This window comes from Cetorhinus maximus, chromosome 1, assembly GCF_964194155.1.
Source record: "Cetorhinus maximus chromosome 1, sCetMax3.hap1.1, whole genome shotgun sequence".
Classification (NCBI taxonomy): Eukaryota; Metazoa; Chordata; class Chondrichthyes; order Lamniformes; family Cetorhinidae; genus Cetorhinus; species Cetorhinus maximus.
The window spans coordinates 114,142,391-114,166,074 of record NC_135879.1 but is presented as its reverse complement, the minus strand read 5'-3'; the positions used below and the strand labels follow the sequence as shown (position 1 = coordinate 114,166,074).

General features: G+C 42.6%; 1 protein-coding gene across 1 annotated transcript in view; it reads left to right on the top strand.

Annotated features, from left to right (window-relative positions):
- adgra3 (adhesion G protein-coupled receptor A3) overlaps positions 1-23,684 on the top strand; it is a 250,405-nt gene that overhangs the window by 188,236 nt on the left and 38,485 nt on the right. The window contains exons 11-15 of the mRNA XM_078545705.1: positions 4,407-4,568; positions 4,805-5,017; positions 15,487-15,694; positions 16,667-16,875; positions 20,306-20,430. Of these exons, the coding sequence (XP_078401831.1) occupies positions 4,407-4,568; positions 4,805-5,017; positions 15,487-15,694; positions 16,667-16,875; positions 20,306-20,430 (917 nt within the window). The remainder of the gene's footprint in view (positions 1-4,406; positions 4,569-4,804; positions 5,018-15,486; positions 15,695-16,666; positions 16,876-20,305; positions 20,431-23,684) is intronic.

Genomic DNA, 23,684 nt, shown 5'->3' with positions numbered 1-23,684 from the left:
TCCGCACCCCAAGAACGGATTTTTTAAAAAAACTCTCCTCAAAATTAACCCTTGGGCTCCAGGTATCATTCTGGTAGATCTATGCTGAACCCCCTCCATGGCCAATATATCATTCTTGATGTCTGGTGTCCAGGATTGACACAGTTCTCCAGGTATACTCTAACAAGGGCTTTGCATAGCTGGAGATGACTTCTAACCCCTTGTATTCTAGTCCTCTAGGCATAATGGTCAGCTTTCCATTAACTTTTTGTTTATTTTTTATGCCTGTTCATGACATTTTAATAATCTATGTACATGGACTCCAGTCTCTCTCGACCTCCACTTCTAGCTTTTCATCTTTTAATACTCTTTCTCTTTAGATCCAAAGTGGGTAACCATACACTTGCCTATATCGAAATTCATTTGCTACTGTTTGGCCCATTCAGTTAATCTATTAATATCCCTTTGTAACTTTATGCTTTTATCCACACTGCTTACGATGTCACCCTTCTTTTTGTCATGTGAAACAATAGTTGCAATTTAGCCAAACCTACAAGATGATTCATTTAAATGTAAAACCATCTTGAATGTATACAATGAATTGCAGAAAATAAAGCATTGAAAGTAGTGTCATTAAATGACAGAGAGTTTGAAACCCTTAAAATGGATCAGTTCCATATAAACTATTTGATTATGCATTGGTTTCAGTGAATAGAAACGTAAATCATCAAGCAGAGTAGTTTAGATTGTATTCTATTGATCAGCGGCATCTGAATGAAATGTGGTTTATGTTTACTTTGTGTTTTAGTCAGCTCAGCAATGTAAGGCAGCCTTTCAGTTTTTCTTAATCATTTCCAAGAACAATGACCTGTTTAAATGCTTATTGTAATAGTCATAGTAGCTAAGGACGATAAAATTATTTTAAGCATTTATAGCTGTGAAATCTGGTTTTGTTTTTCGTACAGGCAGACTGATTTGTTATGAAAGTTGTGGATCTCTATTACTAGTTGTGATTGCAGTTAATCAACAGGTAGCATCTGCTAACATGTTCAAAAATATGATTATTTGCCATTGAGTTAACTAGTTTTCTTTTCACTGAGTTTTGTGATCAATTTCTCAAACAAGTTAACTATTTAATGCATGATAAATTTCTTTGTCATTGATGATGGCAATCGGATAAAGGGATAATTATTCATTTTCATTTGATTACCTATTTGGGTTGGTGAGAAATTCTTCAGAACCTTAGTGCGCAATTTAATTAGAGCAGTAGGATCTACAAGTGCACAAATTGAATATGATGCATGAAAGGAGTGACTTATTGATCTGGATTGCTTTTTTATATTCCATTCCATTGGTGGAATTTTCTGGTCCCTCGTCAGCAGGTTCAAATCAAGCACGTGGCCTGCCTACCACCTACCCGCCTGCCCCTAACCTTGCTCCCATTTTATGGGGCGGAGTGGTTGAGGCATTGGGTCATCCACCTGCCCCTGGACCTATTAAGGCCATTAAGTGGCCAATTGATGGGCACTCAAGTGCCTCATCCCACCTCTACCGCTATTTTACCCACAGTAGGGGAGGCCCATGTCAAGCAGGTAGCCTGGCAGCTTTAGCTGCACAGGCTGCTGCAGGGCAAAGGCTAGAGGGGGAATGGGTGGCGTGGGGGGTGGTGGTGGGGGTTGGGTGGTGGGGAGGTGCTAACCTCGGTTGGGGGTCCCTTGTGCTCGTGGGCAGCACCCTTTCTTCCCCCCGCCCCCCCCCCCCCCCCCCAAAAAAAAAGGTCAGACCAGCCCCCTCTCCAACATCGAAACATGCCCAGCCTCCTCTCTCCCCTCATTGGGTCCTGCCAGCTAGGCTGGTAACTGGACTTGCGTTCAGTCAGACCTCCATAGCCACCTCCTCTTCAGGGACTGGCTGTAGTGCCAGCAGTGGTTACTGCTCGAACCTGGTGCTGCTGAGATTACAGAATTGCCAGCCATCTGATTGGCCTGCAGCTCTCTAAGGTGTGACTTGATGGGAATGGAAGTCTCACCCTTAGCCAATTAACACCCTGACGAATGTTAAATGGCTGCAGGGCAGCCAGTATCAGTGGAGATGCGCTCTCCACTGATTCTTCAGTTGGTGGTGCGGGAAATCCTGTCATCTGAAAAATCCTGTCCTATCTATCATATCAGTGGTCGTGGTTTCTGCTTCCTAAATGAAACCACAATTACAATCTAACATAGTACCTGAATTTTTATTTTTCATATTAGAAACATAGCTGCAATGGCAGTTTGTTTCCTTCGTCCCTCACTGAATGGCAAAGCAGGCTCAAGGAGCTGAATGGCCTACTCCTGTTCCTATATGTCACATCATTGAGCCTTTTTATTGGAAAAATGGAATCCATCTAGAATTTCCTCTTTCTTGGAAATGAACTATTTAATACATTATAAGTAATTGCTGCTAAATACATACATTTAGTTTTCAGCTAGACAGTTATTAATAATAAAGAATTTAGGGAACTGGATAAAAGAGATAGTAGACAAAGCCACTCAAGGCATGGAAGGTAAAGCAGAATAGTTAATGATATAAATGAAACCCAAGAAAGAACTTGCATCTGTATAGCACCTAACACTGTTTCAGAATTTCCCAAGCAGCTTACAGCCAACTAAGCACTTTTTGAAGTGTAGTATAATGTACAATGGAGGAAATGTAGCAGTCAAGTTGTGCACAGCAAGATCCTGTAAACAGCAATTAAGTAGGGGACCAGATCATCTAATTTTAGCTGTTGATGAAGGATATATACGGTTCAAGATACGAAGAGAACTCTCCTACTTGTCTTCAAACAGTGCCATGGAATTCTTCACGCCCACTTGAGAGGATGGATGGGGTCTCGGTTTAACACTTCGTTGGAAAGGCAGCACCTCTAATAGTGCAGCACTCCCTCAGTAATGCACAAAAATATCAGCCTAAATTGTGTGATCAAGCCTCTGGAGTGGGGCTTACACATACAAGAGGCATGGTAAACAGGCTTTGATGCTACCCATTGAGCCTAGATGAACAACCTAAATAGAAGAAGAGCCACAGTTAAAGACTGCTTACAACACCTAAACTAAAACAAAATTTACATTTATATTGCATTTTTCATGGCTACCTGATGTCTTCAAAGCACTTTATAGCCAATGAACTACGTTTTGACCTGTAGTCACTGTTGTGATGTAGGAAACATGGCAGCCAATTTGCACACAGCTCCTGCAAACAGCAATGTAATAATGATCAGGTAATCTGTTTTTGTGATGTTGATTGAAGGAAAAATATTGGTCAGGGTACCAGAGGACAACATATAAAGAATTGGGTTGGAACATGGGAGAATAATTAGATAAGTTTAAAAAAAAAATGAGAGGAGGCAAATAGCAAAGTAAAATCTCACAAAAATGCTGGAAAATCCCAAGTAATGGATTTTAATTGATTTAAATTAGAGAGCAAGTTAGTAGAAAATGTTGTACCATGATGTTGAGAATTTGTTCGAGTGAGTGATTAAAGTTGAGGATGTTTGTCTGGAAGCATTGTTCTTTGTGAATCTGTATCCATTGCTTTAAAATCTACTACAGTACACTGAAAAACATGAGCATTGGACTTAAATATGCAGGCTTCTACAGGGATATGATGCAATTCTTATTACAAATTTTTGTTATCCATTAGTAAACTCGTTAACAAAACTATTTGCACATTTAAGAGCATGCCAATCAAACTAGTGCATGGCTGTGGACTGTGGAGGTATTTGCTTGGGAACTAGTATCACATACTTTGGTGATTTCCATACATGGGTTGGTGTAGCCCTAAACCAGTTGAAATCCACAACTTGCAAATGAGTTATGAATTCAGAACTGTAAAAATATAATCAGATTATTTGTTGGAAGGGTAGTGTTGGATGGGAGCATAAGGTACTTGTGTTTAATTTCAGCTAGAGACAAGTTAAATATTCTGCTTGTGCAACTGGCTGACAGACAACAGAGGTTTGTAATTGACAGATTAATGTTGCATTTGGTTTAAATGGAGTCACCTGTGAAATCAAAGCACTCCATTTGCTTTGCTTGGTTTGGATTATGTTTTGAAACCTCATAGGGACATATATTGAATGGAATTTTTGTAATCTGTACAGCATTGTAAAGATTGCATTGCATTTTTTTGACATTAGAATGTTAAACATTATCAGCTATTCTATAAGCATTCCATTTGTGGAAGAAAATGCAACATGACAGTACTCAATATTTTCAACAAAAATAATGGCAGTGTTTGTATTTTGTTTCCAAAGATTGTTGATTTGTCAGTTTTGATCAAACTTTGGTTTTAATAATCTACACTGTTTAATGATGCATTATTTTCTGTCAAAGGATTGCATTTTTTATAATGATTACATTGACTTTTTAAAATGTATTTATTTGTTTTAGCTTGGGGATGTCATGGTGGATATTGCTAGTAACATCATGTTAGCAGATGAACATGTCCTTTGGATGGCTCAGTGGGAAGCAAAGGCCTGCACTCGAATTGTTCAGTGTTTACAACGCATTGCTACTTACAGGCTAGCAAGTGGAGCCCTTGTTTATTCCACAGTAAGAACAGAGCTTTAAAATATTTTGCAGCTGTTAACATTTTAGTACCTGTAAAATGAAGATGTAATTCTCCTGCTGTGCATCTTTGAACCATTGTCAGTATTATTTTTTGCTAAATCGAGTTTCATTATTAAAGATATAAAACACATGTCCTTGTTTGTAGTTTTTTTTCCCCTAAATAAATGTTGATAATTATGTAGATATGCATTCTAACAACATGATTAATGTCTCTACAGTATTCTCCAAACATTGCAATGGAAGCTTCTGTTGTGAAGGCTAATGGCTTCACTGGAATGACTTGCACTGTATTCCAGAAGGTAGCCATGGCAGACCGAACAGGACTTGCTGACTTTGCACGACGTGATCCTGATGGCAACCTGGATAAACAGTTCAGTTTTAAGTGCAGCCCTGGCAATATTAGCAACACACTTTCCAGTTTTGTAATAAAGGTAAGCAAGTAATTAGGGATGATAAAAATGCCTGTACATTTTATTTTTATATGAAGCTCTAATTATGGTGCTTATGTAATGTGATTGTTCTGATAGCATTGTTTTGATTAATGCTCAAGAAGTGGTTTTGCAATCATTGAACAACACTGAAATCAAGAGGTTTTCATGACTTCCATGGATTCTTATTAACTATTGGCAAAAGCAACTTTTGTGCTATCTTTTTCAGCAACATGCTCAAATTTTCAGTTTACTATTGAGTGCTTTTGTTAAAGTACTATAACAAGCTCTTTGGGGAGCAGGAAAAGAGAACCAGGTAGCTCAGGAAGTTATCACACAGCACTTCACCTGAGACTACTGAACCTAAGCCTAACTGATGTAGTGAAAATTTCCTCACTCTGTTAACATTCTTTACATTAAATTAACAGTGAATTTTGCAACAATAAGTTTAGCATTAGCTGGAACTACATCGGAAATATCACTGAGATTGTAAGGATTGCTATTCTGGGAAATTGAAGTCTCCATCTCTGCACTTGTACAGACAGGGCTTTCTTTCGTGGATTTATTGTTGGGCACTTTGTTAGCACTTAGTCTGGAAATGTTTAATGTTGATTAAACCAGGAAAGTGTTCTATTGCCGAGCATAGACATTACCAGCTTTATGATTATTATTGTCAATACATTTATTAAAAACTGAGTGACTATGTAAAATTTTAAAGTATATTATTCATGGACCACTTGACTACATCTGTACTGGTAGGAGATGGGTGTGTGAATAAAAGCTGATTGTAGTTCAACTGCTTATGTTAAAGGATGATTTATGACTGAATATCTAAACAATATGGTTTCAATTTAGCTTTACGCACAATCCTGATGTAGTTGGAGCTTTCTGAATAAAATCTAATTGTATTTTATACATATTAACTTTTCTGTTTTGTTGACATTGTAAGATCTTTTATCAGCATACTTGTGGTAATTTATTATTTTAATTAATAACAATCTGAAAGAGAAAACCGCAAAATATCTGGTACCTGTACTTCAGACTTGACCATTGAAACACAGAAGCGCAAAAGACCAAATGTCTTTGATATTGTTACAACAGCAATCTGATCTGAGTATAACATTTTCTGGTAAGCCATTTGTGTATTTGGCAGCAATTACTTAGTGAAAATCTGAGATGATTCCACCCTAAGTGCGGTAGCGGGCAGGAAGGAGAACGTTTTACTCGCCAACTGCACTGGCGGCTTTTCACGCCGTATTGCCCTAATTCTGTCTCATTAATTATGTATTCCCAAGAAATGCACTGTTTCGATGGGGAGCAGGCTCTCATTCGCCTGCCATGCTGTCACCTCGCCGCTTCCTCACATCAGGCACCATATTTAAAGTGCAGCAGCGCGCACATCTCTGTGCTTCCAACCCATGACTGCTGCAAAGAAGACATGGCCCTCAAAGGCAAGGAGACAGCCCCCGGTTTAGTATTGCCTCCCTTGAGTGCCTTTAGGAGGCCCGCCGTGACGTCCTCTACCCCTGCTCTGACCACAGGAGGGCCAGCAACATTACCAATCCAGCTTGGGAGGCAGTGGCAGCAGTGGTCAGTGCCAACACTTTTCAAAAGAGGAAAGCCACCCAGCACCACAAGAGAATGAATGATGATCTCCTTTCCACCAGGGTAAGTCACTCTTCTGATCACTCAACTCTCACACACTCAAACGCATCACACATCCACAGGGATCTCTCTCACTGCCAGTTCAAGGGACATCACCATTCACTCTCTCTCACACACTTTTATAGTCCTCATCCCGTCCATGGGACCACTCGCCACCCACACATGCCAGGCATGCATATCATCTGGCAGGCAAGCGTCCCGCTTAAACTTTCTCCATCCATATTTGTGCAGGACAAGCTGGCATACAACGAGAGAGAGAGTTCGCAGACTGGTGGAGGAATGTCCAACATCAAGGTCCTCGCAGACTTTGAAAATAGAGCCATTCAGCTGGTCGGCAAAGATCTGGACCGTTCCTGTGCTGACAATAAGGTCGGTGGTGCTTGAGCGAGTGAGAATCTAGCAGTGCAACATCCATGAATCAACCATGCTGTGAGCGATGTCTCCTGTTTCACAGGCCACTACTGTGCGCTAATTTTCTCTCCTTGCTTTCACAGGCACACCTGGGAAACAGCTGAGGGAGTCCTTGACCCAGGGCCTCCAATCAAGCCCTGAAGACACCTCGGAAGAAGAATCTTAAGGCACCCTCATTGAAAACCCATCACAGCGCTCACCCACACCCTCCCCCAGCGCAGAGACACACCTCGGTGGGACCTAACTCTAGAGACACCTCGGAATTACAATCTGGTGAATGCATCACACTGTCTGATCCGCAGCAGGCAGCGGCAGGGACTATCCTGATGTCCGGAACTTAGAGGACTGCTGGAGGCCAGAAATCTGCTGAGTCCGAGTGAGATGACAAATCACTGAACTCAGTCATATCTCAGTTGCAAGAGCTGCAAAGGCAAGCTCGGGAATATCAGGAAGGAATGTCCACTACACTCCTCAGATTGTAAATGGAGGAGTCTGTCTGCTCCGGCATGCAAAACACCAAGGCCAACACTGTTAGGAAGGCAGCCACCTTGGAGACCTTGGTCCAGGACATCGGTCTTGCACTGCTTATGCAATCGAGCAACTATTAGGGCCTCTGCTGCGTCTCCATGACAGGAGCCTTATCACATAGGATATGTGCACTGCCATCAGCCAGATTGGACTCAAACGTTCACAGATTCAATGTGAGGATCTATGATGTCTCCTCACTGCATGTCATCATCACCCTCCACAAATCTAGCAACGATGAGAGCCTCCTGAGCATGCCCTCCTTGTCTGGCCAGTGTGAGGGCCTCATGTCCACCATCCCCATCTTCGAGGACCTCCTCACCCTCACCCCCGTTGACATCCACCTCCATTGGAGGAGACGTTCAGCTCCTCCATCTCCTCTTCAGCCAGTTCCTCTCCTGTTGCAGCGCCAGGTTGTAAAGGGAACAGCAGGTGACGACGATGCGTGGCACCCTCTGTGGACTGTATTTCAGGGCTCCACCAGAACCTCATTTTCAGCATCCCGATGGTTTGCTCCACCAAGTTGTGAGTTGCAGCATGAACCTCATTATACCTTCACTCTGCTGCAGTCTGATGCCACTGCACAGATGTCATCAGCCACATCCTCTGCGGGGGAGTCCTTGTCCCCGAGGGGCCATCCCTGCAGTCTCTGTGGACCCTGGGAGACGTTGAGGATCTGAGACCTACTGGGAATTTAGGAGTCGTGAACACTCCCTGGAAACCATGCGTAGACCTGCAGGATGCGTTTGTGGTGGTCACACACCAGCTGAACACTCGGCGAGTGGAAGCTCTTGCGGTTCACATAGTTGACTGCTTGTTGCCATGGAGATCTAGCACCACACAAGTGCAGTCGATGGCACAATGCACCTGTGGGAAACCTGAAGTCTGGGCAAATTCCAATGCTCTTGCCTCCTGGCTTTCCCAGTTCTGGGTGAAATGCACAAAGTTATGTACCTTCGCGAAGATGGTGTCCATGATCTCATGGTGCATTTGTGGGTGGAGGCTGCAATATCCCAGAGAGGTCACATATGGAGCCCTGAAAGGAGCCACTGGTGTAAAAATTAAGAACCATGGTCACTTTCATGGCTGTTGGCAGTGGATGCCCTCTATGTCCCCATGGTGCCAAATCCTGCAGCAGGTGGCAGATGTGACTAACTAGTTCCCTGGACATGCACAGTCTTCGGCTACACTGGTTCTCGGTCATCTATAGGAATGAAAGGCAGCGTCTATAGACCCTGGGTCTAGCTAGGCACCGACCAGCAACGGCTTGCTGTGGCTCTTCAATGGCATGTGCGAGAGCCCCAGCCGCCACTCGTTCCTGAGGGTGTTGCTCTACCCTCTGCCCAGCCAAGTGTCTCTGTCGTTCTCTTCTCCTCCTTCGTCCCCGCTCTCTGTAAGCCGTGATGCATACAGTTGGTCACCACGCTCCTGATGTTGTCCTCCTGCAGGATGAAAGAGAGAGATGTGTGGGCTAGCATGGGTGTACTAAGAACCTCTCTTGGTTAAGTCTGAAGACCTCTTAACGCATCCCAGAGAGTGCTAGCCACGATTTGGATGGCCAGAGTTTAGTGCGCTCCATGGCTGCCCAAGAGCCCATCCAACTCAGCCCCACTCCAACTGACCGATTAGTGGCAGCTTCGCCCATTGGACTGTGCTCTCAGCTCAGGCGCGCACATTCTCCTAACCTGCACTGCAAAACTGCACTGTTAGCTTGAACCATCGGGGAGACTAGTCCAAACCTGAATGACAACATTGCAAGGGGCTATGAGCATCTCCACCAGTGGCCAACTTTCGCAAGGAGATTGTACAACGTGTGTCGTTGTCCAATTGTTCTGCAGTCCACTAAAATACTCATTTGTTTTCAGTCTGTGCCTGAGGGGTGAAAAGCTCTGGAGCACTTGGTGGCACTTTCATGCCTCTGCATTACTTGAGTAGGCAGATAAGCTAGAGGCCTGACTCCAGGCAAGTCAATGTGGCTGTGCCTGAACCCCCTCAGCTGCGGAGGAATGGTCACTTTATAATGCTTGGCCTCTTCTCCCCCAGCACGTGTTTGTGCAATACCATCAACCACAGTGCAGCCCTAGCCTCCCCTGCCCCCAACTTGCCTCAACCACAGTGCAGCCCTTGCCCCGGCACCGCACTGTCAGCCAGCCGGGAAAATGCGACTTGCTTGTGCCCTCACATTAATGCGCGGAGCTTCAACCTCGAAGTCCAACAGGCGACCTTTGCCAGTGCTACGCAATATTACTGTACACTCACCACGACGCCAGTGGGCACGGGAAATTCTGCCCTTGGAGTTATATTAAATGCTTCCCTTTCAAGAAAGAGGAAATTTTGGGATGGATTCCATCTTTCCAATAAAAAGGCTCAGCGATGTGACACATAAGAACAGGAATTGCCCATTCAGCTCCTTGAGTCTGCTTTGCCATTCGCTGAAATTATGGCTGATCTGTTTCTTGACTCTATCAACCCACCTTGGTTCAGTATCCCTTAATACTTTGCCTTACAAAAATATTGGTTTTGAAATTTTCAGATGACCTAGCTTCAACAGCTTTTTGTGGTAGAGGGTTCCAGAACTGAAGAAATGGACAGATAAATGTAGTTTATATGAACTTCCCAAAAGCATTTGAGAAGGTTCTACATAAGAGACTGTTAACTAAAATTAAAGCTACTGGAATTAAAGGCGAATTGTGGATGTTGATCTGGTGAGATAGTAGAAGACAGAGAGTAGGATAATGGGAATGTACTGGAATTGGAAGTACTAGTACATAAGGACTTGTGCTAAGGTTCAACTATTCACTATATTTATTAATGACGTAGGTAATGCAAAAGAGAGCCAGGTATCAAAGTTTGCCGATGGCATAAGGATTAATAGCATAGTAAATATTGTAGATGGAAACATAAAATTATGAAGAGATGTTGATAGTTGAGTAGGCAGATGGATTTCAAAGCAAGTAAGTCTGAGGTCATCCATTTTGGACCAAAAATTTTTGATCCAAGTATTTATGTGGTGAAAGGCAGTGCTGAGAGATCCACCAGCATGTTACCAGAGCTCCCAAGGGTTAGATTATGAGACGAAACAACTAGGTTTGTACTCCTTTGAATATAGTAAGTGAAAGAGTGATATGGATTGAGATTTTTAGATTTTGAAATGGATAGATAGGGTGGATAGAGAGAAATATTTTGTTGGTGGGGGAAGCTAGGACAAGGAGCACAACCTTAAAATCGCCACAGGCCATTCAGGAAAGTTAGGTTGCTCTCCTTTATTCAGAGGATGGTAGAAGAGTGGAACTCTCTCCCACAAAAAGTAGTAGATGCTATCTTAGTTAATGCCAGTTCAGTTGCTAGCTCCATATTCTCTCTCCTCTAAGTTCACAGCCCACTTATCTTCCCTAAATCTCTCCCTCCATGTAAACTCTGCAACCCATTTCATGGCCACCCCTTTTGACTTAGTCATCTCACATGGTCTTGCTAGTCCCAATTGTTTCAATCACAGATAAGGCCATTTCTGATCACTTCATTGTATCACTCACCATCCTCACCCCCCCATCCACTCCCCAACCCTTCCTCCTTCAGTAACTGTCCCGGGGGGAAAACAAATCCCCCAATTAATTCCAATTATCTAGCATTTTGTCCTCTTTTCACCACAAGATTTCTGCAGCTGCTGATTTACCCAACCACATCCTCATCTCCACCTTTGACATTCTAGCCCCTAATAAAAACTATTACTCTCCTGGCCCCCATGTTAGCCGATATTGTAAATGGCTCTCTCTCTTTAGATGTTGCCCCTCTCTATGTTAAATCTGTTGCCATCACCCCCTTCTTCAAAAATACAACCTTTGACCCCACCATCCTTGCAAACTACCGTCCTACTCCAAACCTCCCTTTCATCTCCAAAGCCTTTTAATGTGTTGTTTCCTCCCAAATTCATTCCCATCTTTCCTGGAACTCGATTTTGAAACCCTCCAATCAGGTTTCACCACATTATTGAAACTGTTCTTATCAAAATCACAAGTAACATCCTACGTGACTGTGAAAAAGATAAACTTTCCCTTCTCATCCTTCTCAATTTGTCTACAGCCTTTGACATGGCTGACCACATCATCCTTTTCCAGCACCTCTCCACTGTTGTCCAACTGTATGGGACTGTTCTTTCTCATTCCATTCTTCTGTATCTCATCATAGCCAGAGAATTACCTGCAATGACTTATCTTCCTGATTCCACACCATTATCCCTGGTGCCCACCAAGAATTGATCCTTGCTCCCCTTCTTGTTCGCATCTACATGCTGCCGCTTGGTGACATCACCTGAAGCCACAGCTTTAGTTGTATACTGATATCCAGCTCTACCTCACAATCACCTCTCTTGACTTCTCCACTGTTGCTAAATTATCAGATTGTTTATCTGACATCCAGTACTAGACGAGCATAAATTTCCTCCAATTAAATACAGTAAAGTCCCGCCATTCGTGACTTCCTCTTTTGCAAATTCGCTTATCCATGCAAAGCCATTGTACATCAGTTCATTTATCCACAGTTTTAAACATAATAAATAGAAACCAACTTTAGAAAATGCTGAAAAAAGGCAAAAAACCCTCACCTAAATGATGTTAAAAAAGGTGTCCATGACGTATTTCCTGCAGTAGAAAGTGCGCACTGCACGTGCATTGCCTGTTGCTGTTTGCACGTGGGTGTTCCTTGTACTGCAATTTAATTCCTGATCTAGTCCACCTCCACTCTCGATTAAAGAACTAAGTGTGACTAATTTTACATTTTTCTTGTTTATCATTTCATTTATCAATTTATCCAGTAAATTTCTCTTTAAATTTACCAAAAACAGTTTTTATTGCCTTTGATCCTCTAAACATGTAAAATTTTAGGATGGCTGGAATCTATTAAATTGACTCCCATTGTAAAGTACGTTCGTCGTTTGTGATTTTGCCATTTGTTAGGTTTCATAGGAGTGCAATCCTGCGAATGGCAGGACTTTACTGCATTGGAAAATCTAAAGCCATTGTTTTAGGTTCCCACTCCAAACTCCATTCCCTGGTGACTCTTCCTGTCGGCAGTCAGAGATTGAGCCAGTCTGTTCACAGCCTTGGTGTTAAATTTCATTCCGAGATGAGCCTCCGATCTCATCTGCCATCACTGAGCGCCTATTTCCATTTCCACAATATCACCTAACTTCACCTCTGCCTCAGCCCGTCTGCTGCTGAAACCCACATTCATGCCTTTGTTACCCCTAGACTCAACTATTCCAATGCACTCCTGGTGGGTCTTCCACATCCTACCCTCTATAAACTTGAGGTTGTCCAAAACTCTGCTGCCTGTGTCTTAACTCATAGCAAGACCTGTTCCCCTACCACCCTTGTCCTACATTCACTTCCAGGCAAGCAATATCTTGATTTCATAATTCTTCTCATTGTTTTTAAGTCTTCCCATTCCTTGCCCTTCCCTTTCTCCTCCAGCTCCACAATCCTCAGAGATATCTGTGCTCCTCTAATTCTGGCCTCTTGTGCATCCCCAGTTTTAATTGCTCTACCATTGGTAGCCATGCCTTCAGTTGCCTAGGCCCCTAGCTCTGAAATATCCTCCCTACATCCCTGCAGCACTCTACCTCACTTTCGTCCTTTGAGACACTCCTTAAAACCTACCTCTTTGACCAAGGTTTTACTCATCTGACCTAATACCTCCTTAGGTGGCTTGCTGTCATACTTGGTTTTATAATGATCCCGTGAACGGCCTTGAGATGTTTCATTATGTTAAAGGTGCTAGATAAATATAAGTTGTTTTTAATAGATTTTAAATTATTAAAATGATAAATTGACAAGCGTAGATTTTTGCTGGACAAGCTAATAAAAGAATATGGAGCCAAGGCAAGTGGATGGAGATCAGCCATGATCTCATTTAATGGTGTAACAGGCTTGAAGGGCTGAATGGCCTCTTCCTGTCACATTTCCATTCCCTTAATGAAGAAATGCAACCGGACATCCCTCCTTAGCAGTCTAGTTCTAATTTTAAGGTTATGCTCCCTTGTTCTGGAATCTTCAACGGCGGAAATAAGTTAAATAGAGAGGAGTTATCAAATTGATTTAATATCTTAAACCCCTCAATTAGATGGCAGAGGCAGCAAAGTACTAATGGTGTATAAATATTTTACATTGGACCAAGATACGTGTGTTGGTCTGCAACTACAGCAATAATGAGAGGTATTTTTTAAAAATAATGTATGAATGGGGAAAAGGTTTTTGAAGGAATATCTGGTCTATGCTGTTAAATGGATCCAAATGGTGATGTATGAAAAAGACACTGATCTTTTACTTGATAGGTTTATTCACAGGATGGAGCAGGACAGATCTCTACCTCCTAACTACTAGCAGCAGACTCTCTTTTTAAGTGTTCTCAGTTCTTAATTAAAAAATGCTCAAATATATATATATATATATATATAGAGATCATAAAAATCATGTAAGACCAATGAGTCTGGCCCTGGAGCTCAGCAGTTCTGTCTGTGAGAATGTGGTGTATTTAGAAATAAAATGTTGAGAGCTCTGGGTGGAACATGACATTTTTTATTTGTCTTCGCTACAGAGTGAGGGTTTGAGGTTTAATATGATTCAATTTCTTTAAAATGCTAGAATGTTGAGGTGACTGTTTTGCAATTGTAGAGTAAAATTACAGCAGCAGAGTGAAACCTGTCCATTGCTTTATAATATTCAAATAAGTCCAATAAAAGGTGAATCAGTCTGCACAAGGGACCGGACCATCACACAAAGTCAATATTCCTTGCTCCATCAAAATCAATCAATCTGATGTGTTCATCCTGATGAAGTTCATGGCTGTTTTCCAAAATGTTTCATGATTATACAAGTGCAGTGTCAGTTATTGCATTCCTCTATTGGATGTCGTCAGTAGTAGTTAGTGCTACTTAACAACTGCAACAAAAAGTTATGTCCTTTTTAGAAGTGTTGACGGTGAAAAATTGCTCTTGCCAACCTTGATCAGCTCTTCTGACATAATGGACATTTAAGATTATTGTAAAATGAAAAAGTTCTTTATCTGAATTTTTCATCCTCTTACTCTTCAATTACCACAGATGAAATTCTACAGGGTTGCCATAATTTTGCCTTAGGCTGTTGAACAATTTAATTTTGTACATAATCTAAATGTTGCATCGGTGGTATCCCTAAAATAGGTAAATCTGTTTGTTCTGAAATATGTGTTTTGGTGTACCACACCTGGTGGGGAGCTAGTTCAGTTGGCTGGATGGCTAGCATGTGGATCTATTAACGCCAACAGTACAGGGTTCGATCCCCGTTCTGACTGAGGTACACTTGGGACCTGCCTCCTTGCCCTAAACGTAGTCAATACTCACCATGGATCTGGCTTCAGGCACAGGATTCGAGAAGAAGTAGTACCATACTACTCACATAGAAGATGAGAATTTTATATCACGTTTGATTTTGAGTTTATAAAGCGGAAGTATCTTATTTATAAAGTGGAGTGAGAGACTGATGTTGGATAAATGGCACTGCATAGAAGTTAATTATTCTACTTATAATATAATTCCCCCACTAGTAAATGGAGTAGGTCATTGACCATAGCATCCCCTGTAATTGGCAATTGGAACATTTGACATCCATTCCCTCCTGTGCCAGTTTTCTGTTCCACATTATCCAATGTCCTTATTTTTGGCTGGAAATGTGAATGATGTGATATGTGATTTCCCTTACAGCAGAGAATGTACATTAACTAGAGTCTTAATTTTTTTAAGTCCTGTTATTTATAGCTTTTTACACTATCTAGCATGTGATTAAATGTAACTAAATTGTGTGTGGCACTTTTCAAACTATTTATTTTAAACTCTATAGAATACTGTTGCAGAAGCGTCCGTCCAGTTGCCACAATCCTTGTTTGTCTACAGTTCTGTACCAAACCAAATAGAAGATGCGGTCTACAAATTGCATCTTATTGCTTTCCGGAATGGCAAACTTTTTCCAAGCGTGGGGAATTCTACGAATTTGGCAGATGATGGAAAGAGACGGACTGTGGCCTCTCCGGTCATCTATGCTAAAATAGGTAGGAATCTGGGAGTGTGCAGTCAAAATATCCAAATGCCGTTTCTTAACCTTTGTTTTCATCAAGTATTTTAGAGTGCTAGTAATAATGAATGATGACAACAAAGAGAATTGGAAAGCGAAACAGAGAAGAAATTGAGTTCAGTGTAGATACCTTGCAGTTATCTTATTGGGACTTACATTGAAAAGTTTGCAATTATGGTTCTTAAGATATAAACAAAGAAGACACAGATATTGCTAGAAAAGCTCACTTCCACCTTTCTGATTCTAGTTAACTTAGTTTCTGTCCAAGTGGTTCAATACATCATAATATTAGAAAGTAATCCAACTGTTTATAGTGTGTCAACAGATGTTTTGAGCAATTCAAAACAGCATTTTCTAAATGGTTTATTTTCCTAAAATTATGTAATTTAAAAAAAATGTTTTTCTGATGAATGAGAAAAAAATCTGCACTTTTGTTTTCACCTTCATCTTCTGCAATTGGCCACTTGTTTTGTATGGCTCCTGCTATATTGCTGTTCAATAATTCCTGCTTTGTGGGGCAGTGACACTGTGATATATATATCTCTATGTATAGCCCTAACTTTTGTCGATTTTACTAGTTAGCTCATTGACATTTGTGGAACCCTAAATATGATTTTGTTCCTATTGACCAAATTAAAAAGGCAATCTCAATTCTTGTGCAATGACCTTGTGTATTAGATAGACCACAGAATCTTGTCGATGATATGAATTAATGCTGATGTTTCTAATAGTGTGGGAGCATAAAGTTGAGACTGCAATCAAATGGTGGAGCAGGCTTGAGGGGCCAAATGGCCTATTCCTGCTCCTAATTATTGTGTTCTTGTATAACTTTACAAAAGCCAACAGTGAGAAAAGTCAGTACAGCTTGTATTTAATCTGCAGGTTTATCAAATGACTACTCAGAATTGCTTTCTTATCCCTGTAATATTTCTTTGCCTTTCTCTAAAAGATGGCAACAGTCTATATCCTCTCAGTCAACCTATCACTGTGACGCTGCGCCGTATTGCACATGGTATAGATGCTGTTGCAGCATACTGGGATTTCAACCTCTTGAATGGTTATGGAGGATGGAAATCCAATGGCTGCCAGATTGTCAATTCAGATGAGAATGTCACCACAATGCAGTGCTACTCTCTGAACAACTATGCAGTACTAATGGTAAGATATTGATGCAACAATTCTGAGTTTGAGTTTTTTTTTCTTTTGTTCCTCCTAAACTGTAACTAAACTATCCTACACACTCTTCAACCTCTGTATCCTTGTTGCTGAAAGCACTCCTACATAACTTCCTGCTGCCATTAACCTCAAAATTGTGGAATTCTATCACCCTCACTCTTCCCTTCCTATGACATGCTATTAGTTACTTAAGTTCAATGTTACCTGATCATTAAATCCCAATTTATATGTCTACTTCGCGATACTTTTCAAATTTAGTGGTGTCCGATACTGTAACTCTTGAACCTTCATAGTTTCTCAGTTTCATTAATGAAAAAGTACTGTGCTAACTCAGATTGTGAACATTTTTTTATGTAGACTTGACATCTGTAATTTTGTTTTTATTCATTCATGGGATGTGAGCATCGCTGGCTGGGCCAGCATTTATTGCCCATCCCCCATTTGGTCCATGAGAAGGTGGTGGTGAGCTGCCTTCTTGAACCGCTGTAATCCATGTGGTGTACGTAGACCCATAGTGCTGTTAGGGAGGGAATTCCAGAATTTTGAGCGAGCGACAGTGAGTGAATGACGATATATTTCCAAGTCAAGATGGTGATTGGCTTGGAGGGGAACTTCCAAGTGGTGGTGTTCCCATGTGTCTCCTGCCCTTGTCCTTCTAGATGGTAGCATCATGGGTTTGGAAGGTGCTGTCTAAGGAGCCTTGGTGAGTTGCTGCATTACATCTTGCAGACGGTACACACTGCTGCCACTGCGTGTCGGTGGTGGAGGGAATGAATGTTTGTGAATGGGGTGCCAATGAAGCAGGCTGCTTTGTCCTGTATAGTGTCAAGCCTCTTGAGTGTTGTTGGAGCTGCACTCATCCACTTCTGACTTGTGTCTTGTAGATGGTGGACAGACCTTGGGGAGTCAGGAGGTGAGTTACAGGATTCCTAGCCTCTGACCTGCTCATGCAGCCACAATATTTGTATGGCTAATACAATTCAGTTTCTGGTCAATGATAGCCCCCAGGATGTTGATAATCGAGGATTCAGTGATGGTAATGCCATTGAATGTGAGGAAGGGATGGTTAGATTCTCTCATGTTGGAGATGGTCATTGCCTGGCACTTGTGTAGTACAAATGTTGCTTGCCACTTGACAGCCCAAGCCTCGATATTGTCCAGGTCTTGCTGCATTTGGACATGGACTTCTTCAGCATCTGAGGAGTCTTGAATGGTGCTTGAACGTTGTTCAATCATCAACAAACATCCCCGCTTCTGACCTTATGATGGAAGGAAGGTCACTGATGAAGCAGCTGAAGATGGTTGGGCGAGGACATTACACCTTCTTGGGTCAGTCTGTAGCACACAGTTTTGCACCTATCAGCTCCTCGGCCTCTAGTGAAGAGAAACTTCAATGCTGCAACCAACTCTACTTCTCTGCTTCCCAAATTGGAGAAATTTTTGCTGTTCCACTATAAATGATACAAAGCTAACATTTTCATTATTTAGAAAAAGAATTTGTACTTGAAAACTGACTAGATTACATCTGTACACTTGGATGCAATTATCCTGTAACCACCCTTCACCTGAAGACTAATTTCATGTTGACTTTGGTAGTAATAGGATGGTGGTCCTGGAATGGGGAGAGCACTGTTATTGTTGGAATTGTACTGCAGTAGAGCACATGCTTTAAGTTGGTGATCAAGAACAGCTGTCCCCAACTGGGGGAGTGTTAGGGCTTCATTGCAAGAGTATAAAAAGGTGTTCGCACTGGGTGTTGGAAGTGCCTGTGTCTTTACTCTGCAGGCTTGGAAAGAAATCTGTCTTAAGGTACAGACTGGCTTCAGACTCATTCTTTCCTCAACATATGAGTATTGGATTTATGTCACTCACTAGTGCATGATCTTGGAGGAGCACAAGTCAGGAGTGTGATGGAATAGTCTCCCCTAGCCTGGATGAGTGCAGGTCCAATAACACTTAAGCTATAGACTATCCAGGACAAAGCAGTCGCTTGACTGGCATTCCTTCCACAAACATTCACTTCCCCCATCACTGCTGCACAGTGCTAGCATTGTGTACCATCTACAAGGTGCAATGCAGGAATTCACCAAGGCACCTTAGGCAGCACCTTCCAAACCCACGACCGCTACCATCTAGAAGGACAAGGGTAGCATATACATGGGAACACCACCGTCTGGTAGTTCCCCTCCAAGCCACTCACTATTCTGACTTGGAAATATACTGCCATTCCTTCATTGTCACTGGGTCAAAACCCTGGAAGTCCCTCTCTAACAGCACTGTGGGTGTACCTACACCACCTGGACTACAGCTGTTTAAAAAGGCAGCTCACCACCCCTGTCTTAAGGGCAACTAGGGATGGGCAATGAATGCTGGCCCACATCCCGTAAATAATAATTTTAAAAAGGTACTGGGATGGGTGTATGATAGTCCTTCAGAGATCAGCAAATTGGCAGTGAGGGCTAGAGTAGCATGGGAGTTTTTAAGGATTTGGGCGGGAGGAGGTAATGGAGTGGTGTGGTGGAGGGTGCAAATTTTTGCAGGAGAACCAAGAAGGGCGTATTGATATTTGAACCCTACAATGTTACAAGTTATTCAGCCAATCAAATCTGAGAGGGAGCTTTTCTCCACAGGAACCACAGGGTCCAATCGTGTTCTCCATGTTTTCTCTTTTTGTTCTCAGCCCCCTTACTATTTGATGTCCTTTCCTAGGAAGTCATCTGATTTCCTAAGAGTTTATAGAATCTCTTTCAGGAATCATTTGTGATTGAGAACTTCACATTCTATCTATCCTCTGTGTCAGCCTTGGCTCAGTGGTCGTGATCTTGTCTATTAAAAAGCTGTTTCAATCTCACTGGAAATTTCAGCACATAATCTAGGCAGAGACTTTAGTGCAACACTCCCTCACTATCTGGGGTGTCTTCTTTCAAATAACAATTTAAACCAAGGCCCTATCGGCTCTCTCAGGTTTGCGTAAAAGATTTCCTTAGTTTCCTTTTTTCCTTAGTTCCCTTTTTTCCTTAGTTCGGATGAAGAGTTATTCGGACTCGAAATGTTTACTGTATTCCTCTCCGCAGATGCTGTCAGACCTGCTGAGTTTTTCCACGTATTTTTGTTTTTGTTCTTGATTTCCAGCATCCGCAGTATTTTGCTTTTATGCGTAAAAGATTCCCTGGCACTTTTCAAACAAGATTAGCGCTGGCCAAGATTTACCCCTCAAACAAGATTACTAAAACAGATGATCGGGTCATTATCACATTGGTGTTTGTGGGATTTTGATGCCTTTTGTAAACTACGTAACTGCTCTACTTTCAGGAAAAAATTTGCTGTTGTCAGTCATCTCTCTTTCTCCTGATAAATATGCGTATTTTCCATTTTAATCCATGCTTGATTGTGACTTTTTTGTGCCCATCAGGATCTGACTGGTGCTGATTTTCTTCTACAATTTGTTGACCTCTTGCACCCATTAGTGTATGTTGCTGCAGCAGTATTGCTCACTTGTTTGGCCATAATCATTGCCAGTTACGTATACTACCACAGGTAATGCCATTTTTTATTTAATACTATGAACCAATCGTGACATTGGTCCAAAGCAATGTAAAAGATACCATCCATTTTTCTTGCAATAAAAAATTCTGTCATTAAAACTCATCCTACGGTCATTTGCAGTCGAATTTGAAAATCAATTATTTTTTAATATGTTCTCAGCAAGGCAAGGGATGACACCACTGGTTTTCCAGTTCCCATACTTTGTAACCAAATCAGGTTTGCTCAGGTCTGGCAGGAGATGGAGGCGGGGAAGGGGGGCACCTTGATGCGACACAATGATGTGTTAAGCTGAGAAAACTACCTTGACGATAAACAAAACAACCTGCTTTCCATAGAGCGCGAAATAGTATTAATGTTTTGAGTTGAATATTAGCCTTCATATTCAACTTGAAATATTATCTCTTTTTCTCTCCTCAGATGCTGCCAGATCTGCTGAGTATTTCCAGCACCTTCTGTTTTTTTATTTCTGATTTCCAGGATCTGCAGGATTTTACCTTTATTAATCAGCTTTCCGCACCAGTGGATATTTTGATTTCTGAAAGCCAAATGAAATCGTGAAACAAGGCCTATTAGAATGCAAAGTAAGATTGTGGAAAGCATATTTCACTTGAGGGGAGCCTGGGCATCATGTGAATTCAAGCGCCAACTGGTTAAAGTTCAGTTTTGTAACGCCTTGCAATGGATTTGTAATTTTTTTGTTCTGTCATTCTGTTTCTTTCAACACGGTATCACTTTTTAATACTAGTTTATAAACACAAAATAATTAGATAAAAATAAAGGATAAAATATGCGCCAGAACATTTGCTTCATATATCTGTTTCCACATATTAACTCATGTTGTTATAATGAGAGAGGGGTTTGTTTGCCTATAATCCCAAACTTTCATCTCAGTAACTTAAACAGCTGATCATAATGGAAGTTTCATAAAGCTTTCTTACTACTTAACAATCAAATACTGGATTCTATTAACAATTGACAAAGCTGATATATGTAAATATTTGTGACATGTTGCTCGAATATATTAAAAATGCTCCATGCCCCAAGCTGTTTGTCTGCCACCTAATAAATTAGAGTACAAAGTGAATTACAGATAAAGTTTTTAGGTGGGGTATCCCAAGACAGTGTTGCAAAATTCAGTTGAAAGAGTTGACTGCCCTGGAAAGTAGAGGGGGTGGGGTGGTATGAATTGGTGGTTCAGAAGGAAAGAAGAGAATTGGCAGAGCTTATGTTGGTTGCACATCATTGCCTCCTACTGACTGATCATGGAAATATAGGGCAGAATTTTCCCTTTGGCGCGCAAGGGTGGGCCCCGCACATCCACGCATAAAATGACGTGTGGTGACGTTGGGCATGCATCCCAACCTCGCCCTGTGCCATCGCGATATTTCATTGGGCAGGCACGCGATGATATCCACTGCGCGCCCGCCATTAATTAACGGGCCACTTAAGGCCCTTGACTCACCAATCGACGCCAATTTTTTGGCGCCCATGCAATCTTCGGGTTAACGCACAGGCACAGTGGGCAGGCGGGTAGGACGCATTTGTATAAATCTCATCCACAGGCTGGATAAGGGGGCTCACTGGGGTCACAAGTGTGCTCTCTCAAGTATTGATTTTTCAAAGTTTTTGAAACTTGCCTGTGTGATCTGTAATACTTCAAAACGCATACCAGCTGCTTTGTCTGGACTCTTAACCCTCAGGTCAGCACTCTGCAGTGGGGAATCTTTTTTGGGCCTGCAGGTTTCTGGAAGTCATCCCATAGCCTGGGAATTGGAGCTGAACTCTCCATAGGAGGCACCACCTCTGAGGAGGATAGGAGGGGTAGGAGGCCAAGAGTGCACATTCAGCCCCCAGGGGAGCCACTTTAGGGAGGACAGACGCAGGTATAAGGGGCGCAGGGCCAAGAGGTAGACCAAGGTGGAAGGGGCTGCAGAAGACGCCACTATCCTGCTGCCAGGATTTACAGGTGGTGAAGGAGCTACCTCAATATGTCTGAGGTGCCGTGCCAAAGGAGGCTCCGTCTCTCAAGGAAGACAGTCAACTATATCTGTCAGATGATAGGGCCTGAGATATCTCCTAACTGTGTGGGTGGACACCCCATGCCAGTGGCTCTAAAGGTCACAGCTGCCCTCACCTTCTATGCTCCTGGCTCCTTCTAGGGGTTGGTGGGTGATCTTTGCGGTGTCTCCCAATCAGATGTCCACACTTGTGTCAAGTAGGTTACGCACACTCTGTTCAGGCATGCATTGACCTTCATCCACTTCCGTTGGGACCAGGCAAGCCAGGCACAGCGAGCCAGAGGCTTCGTGGCCATTGCTGGCTTCCGCCGCATCCAGGGTGCAATAGACTGCACACATGTGGCCATCAAGGTGCCAGCAGGTGAGCCCGGTGCCTTTGTCAACAGGAAGGGCTTCCACTCCATGAACGTGCAGATAGTGTGTGATCACAGGATGCTGATTCTTCAAGTCTGTGCAAGGTACCCAAGCATCTCCTACGATGCCTACGTCCTCAGACACTCCCAAGTGCCGGGGCTCTTCAGTGTTCCAGCCCGGCTTGATAGATGGCTGCTGGGTGACAAGGGCTATCCCCTCAGAAGGAGGCTCATGACGCCTCTCCGCCATCCAAGAACAGAAGCTGAGCAGTGCCACAATGGGAGTCACGCCTCCACAAGGGCTAGGGTGGAGAGAACCGTCGGTCTTCTCAAGATGCGCTTCCAATGCCTGGACCACTCTGTGGGTGCACTCCAGTATCCCCCCAGATCATGTGTCAGTGATAGTGGTTGCATGCTACGCTCTCCACAATCTGGCACTGGAAAGGGGGGATGCAGTGGACAATGAAGACATTGACGCAGTGGCTGCGGCTACACACGATGAGTCCAGCAGTGAGTCTGAGAATGAGTACGCACAGGGAAATGCTGAGGGGGTAGACGCTGACCCGGGCATACTGCAGGGAGGCAGGGACACCCAGGAGGCTTTAATCCAACGATACTTCAGCTAGCACACCACAGATGGACCTCCAGGACAAGCCTGGGCTGTAGGCTCCAAGCTCGACACCTATGTTCCAAGTTTTCCAGGTTAGGAACAGTATCTAAGGGCCTCATTAATAAAGCTGAATGTCCCACAAAGCACTCCTAACATTTTTGGAAACCATGCACCTGCAGAAGAAAAGAGGCACCCTCAGCTATGGTCACATGTCTGGATTTAATATCACAGGCAAAGAAACTGGATGAAACAAAATGACAAGGG